At 34.7% G+C, this 14834-nt stretch overlaps 1 protein-coding gene across 3 annotated transcripts in view; it reads right to left on the bottom strand.

Moving 5' to 3' along the window:
* MSH3 (mutS homolog 3) overlaps positions 1-14834 on the bottom strand; it is a 176915-nt gene that overhangs the window by 76868 nt on the left and 85213 nt on the right. For all 3 annotated transcript variants that reach the window (XM_058523611.1, XM_058523690.1, XM_058523772.1), the window contains exons 14-17: positions 9920-10107; positions 8825-8993; positions 3033-3097; positions 454-570 (exon numbers count right to left, since the gene is read on the bottom strand). In XM_058523611.1, coding sequence (XP_058379594.1) covers positions 454-570; positions 3033-3097; positions 8825-8993; positions 9920-10107 — 539 coding nt within the window. The remainder of the gene's footprint in view (positions 1-453; positions 571-3032; positions 3098-8824; positions 8994-9919; positions 10108-14834) is intronic.

Here is a 14834-nt window from a genome sequence, read left to right as displayed (position 1 = left end):
TAGCTGTTCGTTTCAACTTTCCCATAGATTTAAAATTTTTCAAAATAAAAAGTTAGGGGGAAAATAAACAGGGAGTAAAAAAAATAAGAAAAAAAATTAAATGGAGATAATAAAAACAAAACAACTAACCCATACTTTTCCAACTCTGAAAATGTTAAGCCTTCATACAAGAAAAGGAAACAAAGTCCAAGGTGGAATTTCAAAAAGTGACTCTACTAAACATCCTTAGCAACAAATGTCAGTACAGTAACAATAAAGTATATTTGGTCTCTCACCAAAGACTAAGATGAGCTTACATTTCAAGGGATAAAAAATAAAATCAGAGAACACACGTACTCAACTATTTTATGGCAGGCCACAAGCAGTAATCTCTACTTTTCTTTTTGATGGAAAGATTTTCCGGTCTATTTCTCATAGCAAAAAGTCAGATTATATTTTTCATTGTAAACTCACTCTAGAAACTCAAGCCATTCCGCACTGCAGTCAAGGACCAGCTGCTCCCGGAGCTGATTCAGATGTGGGTAATTTTCTACAACAAAAGGAGAATGAAAGCGGCTCACAGCTTTTGTGCTAGAAGAGGGGAAAAACAGAAATAGGAAATCAAGGTTACTAAGAAATCAGTAATGCCATCACTTCAGAAAATTAAAGTAGCTATTTATTATTCTCTGATGAACCTTGACAGTAAATAGCTACAAACGGAGAACATTCTTTAATTATGGTCCTGAACTCTATTGATTCCAAAGATCTTGTTGTAAATAAAGTACTAAAGTTCATAGGACTTTGTTCAGAAAGCTTTTAAAATGCACTTCAAACTACATCCACATGGCAAAGTCAAAGTTTAGAATTTCTATTTCATAAGCAGAAAGTTTCTGTCTTTAAATTATACTAAATGAAAATGCTTGCTTTTAAAAAAAGATCAGAAGCAAATATGGTAAAATAAGTCCTGACAAAGCTGGGAGGTGGGTACATTGGTGAGGGCCATATTATTCCTTATTTTATAGTTTTCTGTATGACTGAAGTATTTCAGTAAAAAAAGAAAAACATAAAGCATTACAAAGAACAGCAATGCATTCATTCAGGAGGCAAAGAAGAGGAGCTCTTCATGATCTAACTGTAGATTCACAGCGGCGCTGGATGGGAAGAACTGCCACATGCTCCTCTTCTGGGCTTGGTATAATCTCTGCTTCTTCATCAAGAAGCTGTAGGGCACAGTGGGGGATGTCATGGGTTCCCAGCCAGAAAATCCAGACCAAGGCTCCAACTATGCCATTTACTTGCTAGCTGTGTGACTTTGGGCAAATACAACTGACCATCTCTAAATATCACTTTCCTCATCTATAAAACGGGGATAAGAATAGTTATCTACCTCACAGGTACTATTGAGAGAATCAAACAGATAGTGCTTAGCAGAGTACCTATCTCATTGGTACTCAATGTGAGGAGTCCTGTCCTGTGGTGGTGGTGGTGGTGGTGGTTGTTACTGCTATTGATTTATTACTATGAAGGGACCTTTAAGAAGAAAAGGTCAGGACTGAGTGATGGCCAGGTGAGACAGAGTGTACTCTGATCTTTGCTCCCCCACTCCTGTAATACATTGTTACAATTAACTTTAACTTGGCAAATTACTGGACTAGGGGTGAGCCTTTCACACTTGAATTCTGACTAATGATATTCTAACCTATCCCTGTCAAGGCTCCGATGGCCAAACAATAGATAAAAAATAGCAATGAACCTTCCCTAAATCATCTTATTTATTCATTCAATTTACATCATTGAATGTTCAAAAGATGCTGCTGGCAGTGATTCAAGCCTGCTTGTTGTTTTTAAGGTATGTCTTCTGGATTTCTGTGCAAACATATTGATCATAGCTTTCTCTTCTGACAAAACATTTAGTGAGACATTTCAGTTAATGTTCCAAATAGACTAACACGATTTTTAGTAATTTCTCTTCATAAAGCACATTTCCATTCATTAGCTGTAGTATAGGACAAAAGTAGATAAAAGAAAGAATGCTTGCAAAGAGAGAAAACATCCCCTATAATCAACAATACTCAAATCTCAAGTACAGTTGCTGGTAACATAGAAAGAAAAAGGATGGTATTAGAGTTCAAGAAACCCACGACTGTGCCTTCAGGACCCTTTGATAGTGGCAATAGATACTAAAGTTTTCTTGAATAATAAATTAATTATAAGTATTATAATTATAATTATATATAAGTTAATAATAATAAATTAATATCATGTCAAAATTTTCTTCCATCCTTAACATAGAGTTCCTTCATACCATCACCAGCTACACACCATCCCTCTTCCACTCTCTTAGGCAAATGGAACATTTTCATCTCAAGTTCATGCAAACATACTAATAACAGTAGTAATAAATATTCCACAAAGGACACTACTCACAGGAGTATACTCATCTTTAATACTACTTCTTTCAATGAGTCCCCTCTTGGGGATTAACGCCTAACCAAAGGAGAAAAGGCAGAGTCTCAACGTGGTTCTCTAATTTTGCCTTTGATTAATTTATTTTCATCAATTCATGATATAACTTACAAAAAAGAAGATGTAAAGAACTATTATAACTATGTGCCATGGAAAGCATCAAGAATAAAGAAATGAGGAGCTCGGTGAGGTAGAAAATGAAATTGCAGGCTCTTAAAAGAAATGTCAGGTATGGCATTCATCAAGAAGTTCAAGCAACCAAATTAATCTTATAATGGAAGGTTCCTCAACTTTCTTTTTTTCATGTGTTTAAAGTGCACTCTGAGGTATAAGAATAAAACAGTAACTTACAAAACAAGAAAACAAATATATGCAAATAAGATACTCTCTGGAAAAAATGTTTTAAAATCAATGATGAAGAGAGTTTAAAATCATTATTTCTTTGGTTAAAAGTACCATAGGAAAACCAAAGGGGAAGACTGCTTTTAATGTCAGAGACATGGTTATTATCAGTCCAGTAGCATACAGGTATACAGATGTCATTATAATTCACATTAATAAGGAAAAAAATGTATTTTTAAACCTACCTTCCAACCTTAACCCAATCAGTTGGTATACAAGATATAGCAGAATTCTTTATTTCAATCAGAAACTAAAATAAATATAAATAAAAGTTAGATATTTAAATAATTAACCATTATAGTTTTAAAGCTTCCTCAAAATTGTGCTAAATAAGTTTAGTAAATATTATTCTAAACATTCCAAATAAATCCAGTATTGTTATTGGGAGAGTTCATATATGTCTGTACAATCAAATAATATTAATTAGGGTTTTAATACTTGAGATAAAGTACAATTTGTATTGAGCAAAAAGTTTGTAATAAAGGATATAACTTCGTGCTTTAATGTTTATAACATTGTTATGTGCATACTACAAATAGGATTTTTCTTTAATGACCTCTTCCATTTATCAGTACCCACTTAAGAATTCTATTACTCAGCAATAAGATTGAATTTGTAAGTACATAAAATTTTAAAATATTCGATTATTAGATGTTATACCAGTTTGAGATACAGTCCCACCCCCTATTCTGAACAGAAGAAGATTTATTGTAATAGTTTTTATCCAGGGGACCTAAGTCCTCTAAAAGTATCCTCATAAAAAAGCACTGACTTCCTCAACTATTAAGGAAGGAAGATATTTCTTCCCATGAGTGTTTTCTTTAAGTAATCACAAATATGAACCATATCTTTATAGATCCAACTGTACTCTGCAAGTAAGCTTTTCTGAAATCAGCCAGGAAGCATGTGAAATCAACTTCTTTTATCACACCTTTCATTTCCAGCATTAGTTATATATCATCTCTTCTCCCTGCTCACTTTTTTGTAGTATTGTAATGAAATTCAATGTTTTATTTAAGTAAACAAACAAACAAATAAACTTATTTTGTACAGGATGGAACCCAGAAGCTCTGTGGCTGCCATTAATTTGAGATGGCTACAGGAACTTTTTTACATATATCAGTTTTATAACATTTCAGGTATTTATTTTATAAAAAGTATATTATTAACAGTATCAGCCTCTTTTTTTTTTTTCCCTTTTTCTCCCCAAAACCCTAGTAGATAGTTGTATGTCATAGCTGCACATCCTTCTAATTGCTGTATGTGGGACGCCGCCTCAGCATGGCAGAACAAGAGGTGTGTCGGTGCGCACCCGGGATCCGAACCGGGCCGCCAGTAGCGTAGCGCGCACACTTAACCGCTGAGCCACGGGGCCGGCCCCTCAGCCTGACTCTTGAGTTCACTTTTCTATTACTAGAAACACTACAGCTTTTACATTAATTATAATAGGAATTAATGGTTAATTTTAAGAATTTTCATCCTTAACAAAACTTTTGGAACTAATGATGCCCTCTTGTATAGAGAGGAATTAATACAATTTCAAATCTGCCACTTAAACAGTTAAGAGTGAAGAGTATAAAAAAGTCCCCTTTGGCTACAAAAAGTAACTGAGGAAAAACCCACAAAATAAATACCATTGATGGGAAAGATAAGATCACTTTAAGACTAAGCTAAAAAATTCTGCTTAAATACTATTTTAAAATGTTTTATGAGAAGACATACTGATCTTTTCATAAAATAATTCTGGGAAGAACTATGCCAAAGGCAAACAGCAAAATTCAGGACCACAGTGGATCACCAATATTTGGGAAGGACACATCTAGATCCATAATGACTAACACAGAGCTCCACAGGCGTTACTGCCTTAAGGATGGTGGAAATTTTTAAAAGAAGCTAAAAACTTGCTCAGTGAGGTCACTGGGCAGCCAGCTAGGCTGGTTTACTTAAGTAATTTGCCATAACACTGCTGCATGGCAGTGTTGGATTCAAATCTGTGCCTTTTACACATTACGAATTGCTACTGGTCACAGTCGCAGATAACTGTACAATATGTAAGTATCAAGGGTCTACTCTAAGGACAGCTCCTCAAGCAAGCCAGATACCAAGCCAACAAAGGATGGAGAACAGACAGAGTCAGGAAAGCCACGTGGACCTCCTGCTTGTTAAACCCCTGGGGTCACTTCCTGGGACAGCGGCTGGTCTTGTGTGTCCTCTTCACTTCAGCCTGTGTTTCTCCTCAGAATTGTCAACAACTAGTAGTTTTTCTCTCTTCTACATTGGCTATGGAATAGGAAATTTTCTATTTCCTTTTACAAACAGTCTAAGAATGAGCAGACAAGCCTTTTGTTTAAGGATTTTATTGCTAAAGAAAAGGAAATTAACTAAAATTGGAAATTAAAATATATTTCAGAAATCTTAGAGTTCTCATAGGAACTTTCCCTACTCTATGGTTCCTGACTTTGTTTCTTAGGTGCTGATGTGAGAAGTCTGCCTTGATTTGTTCTAACAATCCCTCATATTCATCTCTTGGGATCCAATTCTGTCTTGGTTAAATGTCAGATGTCGTTAGTCAAACTATAGCCTGTGGTATCATTGGGCTGACATCATTGCTAAGTTCGCTAAAATTCTTAACTCACTCCAGAAACTGCTCTCTGTTTTCTCCAAAAACACACACAACCCATTCCTACCCTCCCCCTTTTCTTTCTCAGACGAATTTTCAAATATTTTTTATTTAGAAGTAAGATTTAACAGAGAATGCTTTCCACACCTTAAAAGTATTAAGCAGATATTTGGACATGATACATGCTGTGAATTGATGAAATTTTTTCTCAAGATTTTCCCCCAATATTTTTCCCTTTTCCTTAAGAATACTACTACTTATCAATACCGCCCCAAATCTAAATATCACCCCATATCCATTCCATAGTTGATTCAAGATTGAGACAATTCTCTATATTCATAAAATAGAAGAGAGACTGTCACAGAAGTGGTGAACTAATTATGTAAAGCTATGTAAGTTTCTGCTTTCATTATTTTCTTATAAACCAATACATTCAGAGTCAGAGGCAATAATGCACCACAGTCAATAAGGCTTAGTGTTCTAACAGTACAGGCATACTTCGTTTCACTGTGCTTCACTTCACTGTGCTTCGCAGATACTGCGTTTTTTACAAGACCCTCCACCAGCAAAAAGATTATCACTCACTGAAGGCTCAGATGATGGTTAGCATTTTTTAGCAATAAAGTATTTTTAAACTAAGATATGTGCTTTGGTTTTTTAGACACAATGCTATTGCACACTTAATAGACTACAGTATAGTGTAAACCTAACTTTTATATGCACTGGGAAACAAAAAAATTCGTGTGGTTCACTTTATTGCAATATTTGCTTTATTGCAGTGGTCTGGAACTGAACCCACACCATCTCCAAGGTATGCCTGCACCTAAAAATTGTGAACAGGGGTGAAAAATGAATGTTGTCAAAAGTAACAGTGGCCTGACAATCTGTCTGTTTATCTATTTTTACTACTAATAATAACATCCATGTACCATGTGGGGCTGCTATAACAGGTTTTTAAAGAATTATTACAAAAGTTATATGTATGGAAATAAATTTCAGACAGAACAGAAGGTATAAAATAAGAAGCACATATATATAAAATAAGGGGTTTTCTCTCTTCTTCCCTCACTTCTCAGCAGTAATATTTGACAGTCTGTGCTTAGTCCTTTCTGTATCTCCAAATAATCTGCAGATAACTTTAGTTCAATTTTTTTAAACAGAATTTGATCATAACAATGCTGAATATTTAGAATTCATTTGGTGTTTGAATGAGTAGAATTATTAATTCTCAAAAAAAGTTATAAAAGTGATTCTATATTGATATAGTATTAAAGTTCTAGAGGTTTTTAAAATCCAACAAGAATCCACACTACTGTTAATAACTAAGAAATTTCTTGCCTCAAACTCACCATCTTAACCTAAGTAAAGGTTAAGTAAAGAATAATAAGATAATTTAGCTTCCTCCCTAATCATTTGTAATGCAATTACTTGATCTCCACGCTGTGCTTTTTCTTAAACTTCAATGCTACACTGATAAAGAATAACTAAGCTACTATCTCTTATGAATTCATGATCAGTTTTCCCCATTTTTACTTTAAAACTGCCAATTGAATCCAGTACTGTCTCCCCAAGACTTCAGCTTTATTTTAGTTTGAATAGTATGAGCTCTAAAATGTCTGGACTTTATCCAATAAAATCCACAATGTTGATAATCTCTTATGGCAATATTTGTGAGTAGAGTGAAACAATGACATGGTAGAAAGACTGGAATCAGGCAGACCCGGGCTGGACTTGGGCTTCTGACTTGGGTAACTTACCTGACTACCCTAAGCCTCAGTTTTCTTTCCTGCAAAACTGGAGTAACCCCTTTTTGTGTTGTTACACGGATTAAACCACGTATGTTACGCACTTAGCACTATTCTGAACTTTAACAAGTGCTTGGTAAATGGTAATTACTGTTACTATTATTATTGTTATATGAATAACCTTTGCATAGTGCTTTATTATTACAAAGCACTTTCATGTATTTTAACTCAACCGGTCTTCACAGCAGTCTAAGGACAGAGGTGACTATTCCACGGTCACTACCATGTAAGTGGCAGAATTGGCACTTACACTCAGCTCTCCCCACTGTCGCACCAGGCAACCACTTTTCTACTACCTTTCTTTTATTAATGTGATGAAGCAGTTTTGATCATCTCATTTTCAACATATAGCCCAGCATAGTGGTGCAAAGGTCACTTGTCACTTTGCAAGGTCATGATTACATAGTGAAACCAAGAGAGACAATTAAATATTTGAAATTCGCCTGTTCAGGGTGGGGGGAAAAACAAGTATAAATATCGTCAAATCGTTTTTCTGTTATATACAATTCCACGTAGGATGCATAGTGAAATGTCTGCCTGAGTATAACACTCTAATTTCAGTCCAGAAGACAGGCTGACTTAATCAGTTGTCTATTAAATGGCACATTAATAAACATTTTAATAAAGATTATAATTTACTAGAGAGTTTATTTCAAATAATCATACAAATCAACAATCTTTTTGCTAAATATATAAAGCAATGCAAATATTTAAAATTTTGATTTGAAATTAAGCTTTTCCCCCGGAAAAATATTTATTTTTAAAAATCCTTAATAAAATGTTCATCCTATAGAAATTATTCACAAATTTCGTAGTTTGCTGTTTTAATGAAGTAGAACTTCTCAAATGTCCTCGGTTGGAATCTCTATATTTTATTAAACATAAGATGTAGGAGGAGCATGCCTTAGACTCAGAATAGGACCAAAAGGCACCACCACATTTAAAAAGCATACTTCTTCCCAATTCTCATTCAGATATTAATATCAAACTTTAAACAGAAGTACACATACCAAAAAATACATTCTAAACAGCACCACAGTCTTATGGGAGACTCACTAAATGTAGGTTCTCACTATAGTTTTGTTTTTTGTTTTTTTAGCAGCTATACTCCTAACTTCAGAAGGAAGCCCTGCTATTTAATCATTGTGTGATCCAGTCAACGCAGATGGTGCACTTCTTATCGTTTTATCATCTGCAGGCCAGGAATAAAAGACTAGCTTCTCTCTCCTGGACTCAGGGTAAATGAATTCTGTAAGTTATTATTTACAATAGTCAAGGTTTTCTAAAATATAATTTCAGCAGATAATATTAAAACACATGTAACACTAAGTTGCATGATCTCACTAAGACACTAGAGTAAATAAACAAACAAAATACTGTTATTAAAATAATTCTTATCAAAAGAAGGATTACAACATATCTCCAAGGAACAAAACAGAAAATCTGAAAAAAAATCGTACTTTCACCCTCTCCTCAGATTTTTATTTACATTTTAAAATAGCTTTTCTACTGGAGGAAAACTAATGCAAAATAAAAGTATGTCTGACATTACCTCTTGTCCTGATACTGTCACATACTGTGCAGAAGGATTTTTTATTATTTTTCGTATTTCTTGCAAATGTATTTGGATCTTGTCAGTAACTTCTTGAATTTCATCCTTCCTCTGTTTTATTAAAGGGAAGTCAGAAAGGTCTTTGAATAATTCAGTTTTATCCCCAATTCTAAAAAAACGAAAAAATGCAAATACATATATTGAAGCATATTACTTATACCAATTATTAATTATTTTTCATGGTATAATAAAAGACCAAACGGGGCCAGCCCCATGGCCTAGTGGTTAAGTTTGGTGCACTCCGCTTCAGTGGCCCGGGTTCGGTTCCTGGGCACGGATGTACACCCCTCGTCGGCAGCCATGCTATGGCGGCAACTCACATACAAAATAGAGGAAGACTGGCACGGATATTAGCTCAGGGCATATCTTCCTCAGCAAAACAACAAACTAAAATAAAAGACCAAAGGGTGGGAAGTCAGGAAAACATTTTAATTCCAGCTCTGCCACTAAATATTTATGGGTTTCTTAATTTCTCTGAAGACAAACAAAATTGCTCTAACATCATTTTTGTTTTGCAAGTTCAAGATTCCCGTGGTAAAACCAAGAGAAAATTAAATTTGCTGTTTGCCTATTCAGAAAATAAATACAAATGTAAAATTTTTTTTCTTTTATATAGAGTTCTTTATGGGATGAACTGTAAAATGACTACCTCTTAAAGATAACTTTGCTTCTGCAGTTTCTAAATATAAGACAGACCATCCCTGGATATCTAGCAAATGAGTACAAGATGCCATCTGACACCCATTTTTGGATTAATAAACTGCAACTACTTGCTCTGCCTGGACTTTACCTTTTCATCATCTGACACCTGGGAAAGTATAAGATCTGTCCTAGATGATGAACTGCCTAAGTTTTAGACAGCAAAGTGTTACTTCCAGCTGTAATACAGAGTCTATAGCATCCAATCACATTTTTAATTTCACATGCAACTTCTACCATTACTCGTAGAGAAGCTTAAGAATCCACACATCAAATGGCAAACACATTAGATTACTTTCACTGCTGGAAACGAAGAACTAAGGGTCTGCTACTTACTTGGCAGCTTGCTCATTAAGTATCTTTAAGTAACGCTCCACCGGACTGAGAAGTTCAGGAATTTCTAAAATAAATGTCCGGAGCAAGTCAGAGTGAACTTGGGTATTAACAGCAGGTATCAATGCTTGAAATTCTGACTTCAGGTGATACAGGGTTTTGACAATCAAGAAGAACTCTTGGGTAGAACACTGAAAACAGAAATATTTTTTAGCTAAATAGCATAAGATACATGAAAATGATGCTTAATTAGTGGTCTTTTCAAAGTCAGAATCAGAATAAAAGAAAATTTTAATTTATCATATAAATTAGTTAATTGAAACAGAGTATTGCTGATACCTTCTAAATGTTAAATTAATAGTTTAAATACTTTAGAAAATAATATGTTAAAGTTATAGAGAAAATAATTTGAGCCAGGGATAGTAAAGCAAATACTTGTTCAGTATTTTTTCATTTTAAAATATATTGACCATATAGAAAAAATACAGCAAACAATGGCAAAAATAAAAAGACATTGCTGGGGAAATATCTGCAAGACATATGAGAGATAAAGGGGAAAATTCTCCCCAGTATAATGAGCTCTTACAAGTCGACAAGGAAAAGATGAATAAGCCAAAGAATAATGGCTAAACGAACAGAATATGCAGCTCATAGAAAAAGAATATCCAATAACGACAAGATAACTTCACACACAATTAGGACCGACAAATTAAAACGACAAGATAGCATTTTTCACTGATCAGAATGTCAAAGATTTAAAAGCTTGGTAACAGCTAAGTCACAGAGAGTACAAAAAAAGACACTTTTATATACTATTAGTAGATGCATAATCTTTTTGAAGAGCAATTTGTCATATCTTCATAATAAAAAAGTACATATATTCTTTGACTAAACAATTCCACTTTTAAGAATTTAACTAAAAATATACTTTAACAAGTAATGAAGAAAAATGTGTATCTGAGTATTTATAGTAGCACTGTTGGTAATACTAAAAAGATGAATAATAAGCAAATATCCAGCAACTAAGATCTTATTAGGAAAAACTCACACAATGTAATACTATGAAACAGTTAAAAAAAAAATGAAGACATTTGTACATCTTGTGTACAGATCAATATGGAACTCCATAATTTCAACATATATTAAATATACATAGTAAAAATTTCCAGTATATACCATATACGTATTTACACAGTAAAATTTCATTTGTGATTCTTTAAATTATATGCATTATTCTATATAAATAAAAAATTTCTGGAAAGGTACACGTTACTTTAGTTACCTCTGAGTAGTGAGTATGTGGGGGGTGATAGAGGGAGACTTTTTATTCTTTATTTTATACCTTTGTATACCATTGTGATTTTTTAACATGAACGTAAATAATTTTTACTTGGAGCTTCTGATAAAGAGAGCGGGCTGAACAAGTGCATCTAATTTCACTCTATCTTGAAACTACAGTCCAAGATTGTTTAAAAAGGCATAAAACCTCAAGAATAACCAGGAGAAAAGACAGTAGCAACAACATCTTAGAAGCTATAAAGTAAATGGACAAGTGGTAACCGACTTAGAAGACTCAAGGGATTTGAATCTTAAGCTGGCCATGAGGAAAACTAGAACTCAACTTGAGTTATACCAAGAATCCTAAAAGACTCAGGAACTGGTGGCACAATTTATCTTTGGAAGTGGAAGTTGAGGGTCGGGGAGAAAATGATTGGCTGAAAGTGAATTAAGAAGCAATTAAATCCCTCAATCCCCTCTTCCTCTCCATGTCACTGAGCAACCACCATTCTCCTACCCTGCAGAAGATTAGTTTTATTCTCTGGAAAACATAAAACATGGGGTCTGAACCAGCTTCAGACACAGTGAAGGATGAGAGTACCACCAAAAGCAAGGGATTAAAGGAATGGTTGCAAACCGAATGCTGAGATTCCCAGTTGTCCCCATCTAGTTCCCAGAACATTGTTAGCCAGTCAAGAGGCTGACAAGAGTCCCTGGGGAATCTCACAAACCCCAGAGGAAAATCCTAAAGATATTATAGCAGGAGTTCTCCCACTAAATGGACCAGCTGGTTCACTCTACAGTTCACCTCATATTATGTAAGCCACTTCAACTACGCAGACCTTCCTATCAGCATTTTAGTCCTCCACTCTTAAAAAATGATCAGAATCAGATAAAAAACGCTAACATGAAATGCAAAAGCCAAAACAATCAATCAATCAATCAACAAATACTAGAGGGAACAGAGCTTATACAAGTAGAAGAAAACTTCTAAAAAAAATGCTATTAATAATATCCTCAAACAGAGAATATTACAATCATGAAAGAATGGGATGCTATTAAAAAAAAAAGGAACATTCAGAGAACAAGAAAACAAAAATTCTTGGAAATTAAACTATGATAGAAGAAATGAAAAATTCAACAAAAGAGGTAGAAGATCAAGGTGATAAAATTTCCAAGAAGGTAACACAAAAGTGTAAAGAGATGGAAAATACAAAGAAAGTTAGACAATCAGTCCAGGAGATTCAATCAATTCAAATAATAGAGTTGCATAAAGAAAGAAATCATCAAAAAAATAATCCAGGAGGCCAGCCCTGTGGCAGAGTGGTTGAGTTCATGTGCTCTGCTTCGGTGGTCCAGGGTTCGCAGGTTTGGATCCCAGGTGCAGACCTACACATCTCTCATCAAGCCATGCTGTGGCGGCATCCCAGGTACAAAGTAGAGGAGGACTGGCACAGATGTTAGCTCAGGGACAATATTCCTCAAGTGAAAAGAGGAAAATTAGCATCAGATGTTAGCTCAGGGCCATTCCTCCTCACCAAAAAAAACCATAATAATAATAATAATAATAATTCAGGAAAATTTCCCAGAACTTGGTTGCCAGATTGAAAGGGCCTAATACAATGGATGAAAACAGAACCAAATCATGGCAAATCAACATGAAATTTTAGAACACTGGGGACAAAGAGAAACTCTTCCAATTTCTAGAAGGGGAGGAACAAAAAAAAAGAAGTCACACAAAGAAATCAGGAATCAGAATGACTCCAGACTGTTTAACAATAATAGCAGAAGCTAGAAGACAATGGAGTAACACAAAATTCTAAAGGAAAATAATTTATAGCCTAGAAGTTTATACTCAAACTACCAATCAAATGTGAGAACAGAAAAAAAGACATTTCCAGACATCAATGTTTCAAAACATTTACTTCCAGTACTCTTTCTCAGAATGCTTCTACAGGATGTACTTCTCCAAAATGAAGGAACAAACCAAGACGAAGTCATGGAATACAGAAAATAGAAAATTCAATTCCAGGGAAATAAAGGGAATCTAAGAAGGTAGCTTATACAACAGGTATAGGAGGCAACCAGTCCAGGTTGAATCAGGTAAGAAGGCTCAAGGAAATGAAATTAATAGAACATTCGATGAAAATAAATATCTTGAGATGAGAGGACAATTTAGGGTTGTGTTAATGACAAGTACACATAATAAGTAGTATTTACAAAATGAATTAATACTAAGAACACATTTACACAATACAAGGAATGAAGTAAATTATAGAGAAAAATAAGGAGTTAGGCCCAACTGAACAAAAGTTGAGTTCAAAGTATATCATAAAGCACCTCTTCTCCAGAAAGGCCACCATTTGCTGGGAAAGATAACATATAGGAAGCAGGACTATTTGGATAAATGTGGAGCCTAGAAGTTTTTTGGCCAATAGTCACTTCGTGATACATTTTTATGTATTATTCACAAAAGTGAAGAACTGAAAATAAACATTTTCAATATAATCTTTGAATAATAGTCTCTTGTGATTACTGTAATTTGAAAGGCAAGAAAGGGACTGATTTTTCACACTCAGACATGATACAAAGTTTAAGTCAGCAACAGCAGCAGAGTGAAAACCAGGAGTGCTTTGCAGTCAAGTCCTAAGTGCCCAAGGCAGGTTGCTCTCAAGTTTCTAAAGCTAAACAACTCAGTAGAGCTGCAAGACTGCTGAGGATAAGGGTAAGGTAACCGCCCCCGGAGTCACTCATGTTCAACCCCACTCTGGGCAGCAAACTTCTCTGTGGAAGAGCTTCAGCACACGTTCACAAGTGCAAAGACAGGACTGGAAGAACGCCAGCCTAAGCTCCATACTGAAAACGTGGCCTTGGGCTTATACCACTCTGACTTAGAAACTATTCTTGCCTACAAAATTCTGGAAACAGTCTCCTTTCAACATTTACTAAGTGCTATAATCCTTTAAAGGTATTCACCAACCCTACCAGTTCTGTATTACTCTCTTACAAAATAATTCTTGAGCAAAGTTAATATGGGTTCCTATGACCAGCACTATTTTGTAAGATTTACCTTTAAAGTTTTACTATCAGAAGAAGTGTTTATTTTATTTCCGAGTTGGCTCACTTGGTATCCTCTATTATTATCATCATAAAAATACCTATTTGTACCATTCCATGGCACTTTCCCTGCAGCCATATGGCCTAAGCTTACCACTTCCACAATATCCAAACAGTGTTCCTTACCATTTTATGACTTTCACATAATTGGCACAGTCTGTACCCAGGATATCACTCACCATTTGGTGCATACAGCAGAAGCTTATTTAGAGTGATCTAATAGTAAAGACATGTGTTTGATGGCATGTTCCAAGAGCCAGCTAACTAATCTATAAAAATTTGGTTTAAAGCTTTTAGACTTCCTAAAGTTGGTCTGTTACCAAATCATTTCCAATCTTCACTTTTGAAATCAATCTTTAGGCATATTCTTGTGTAAACATTAAAACAGCAATAAGAAACAGCTTCTGAGTCATAAGTTCCCTTAGTAAAGTATAGTTTGAAACTCTAAAATAAAAGTAATTCTTGCTCTGCATACTGGTTACTTTTAAATAAATTAGATTCTACATTGTATGATCTCACTTAT

This window comes from Diceros bicornis, chromosome 1, assembly GCF_020826845.1.
Source record: "Diceros bicornis minor isolate mBicDic1 chromosome 1, mDicBic1.mat.cur, whole genome shotgun sequence".
NCBI classification, from domain to species: domain Eukaryota; kingdom Metazoa; phylum Chordata; class Mammalia; order Perissodactyla; family Rhinocerotidae; genus Diceros; species Diceros bicornis.
The sequence above is the reverse complement of the archived record's forward strand: the minus strand, read 5'-3'. Positions and strand labels throughout refer to the sequence as shown.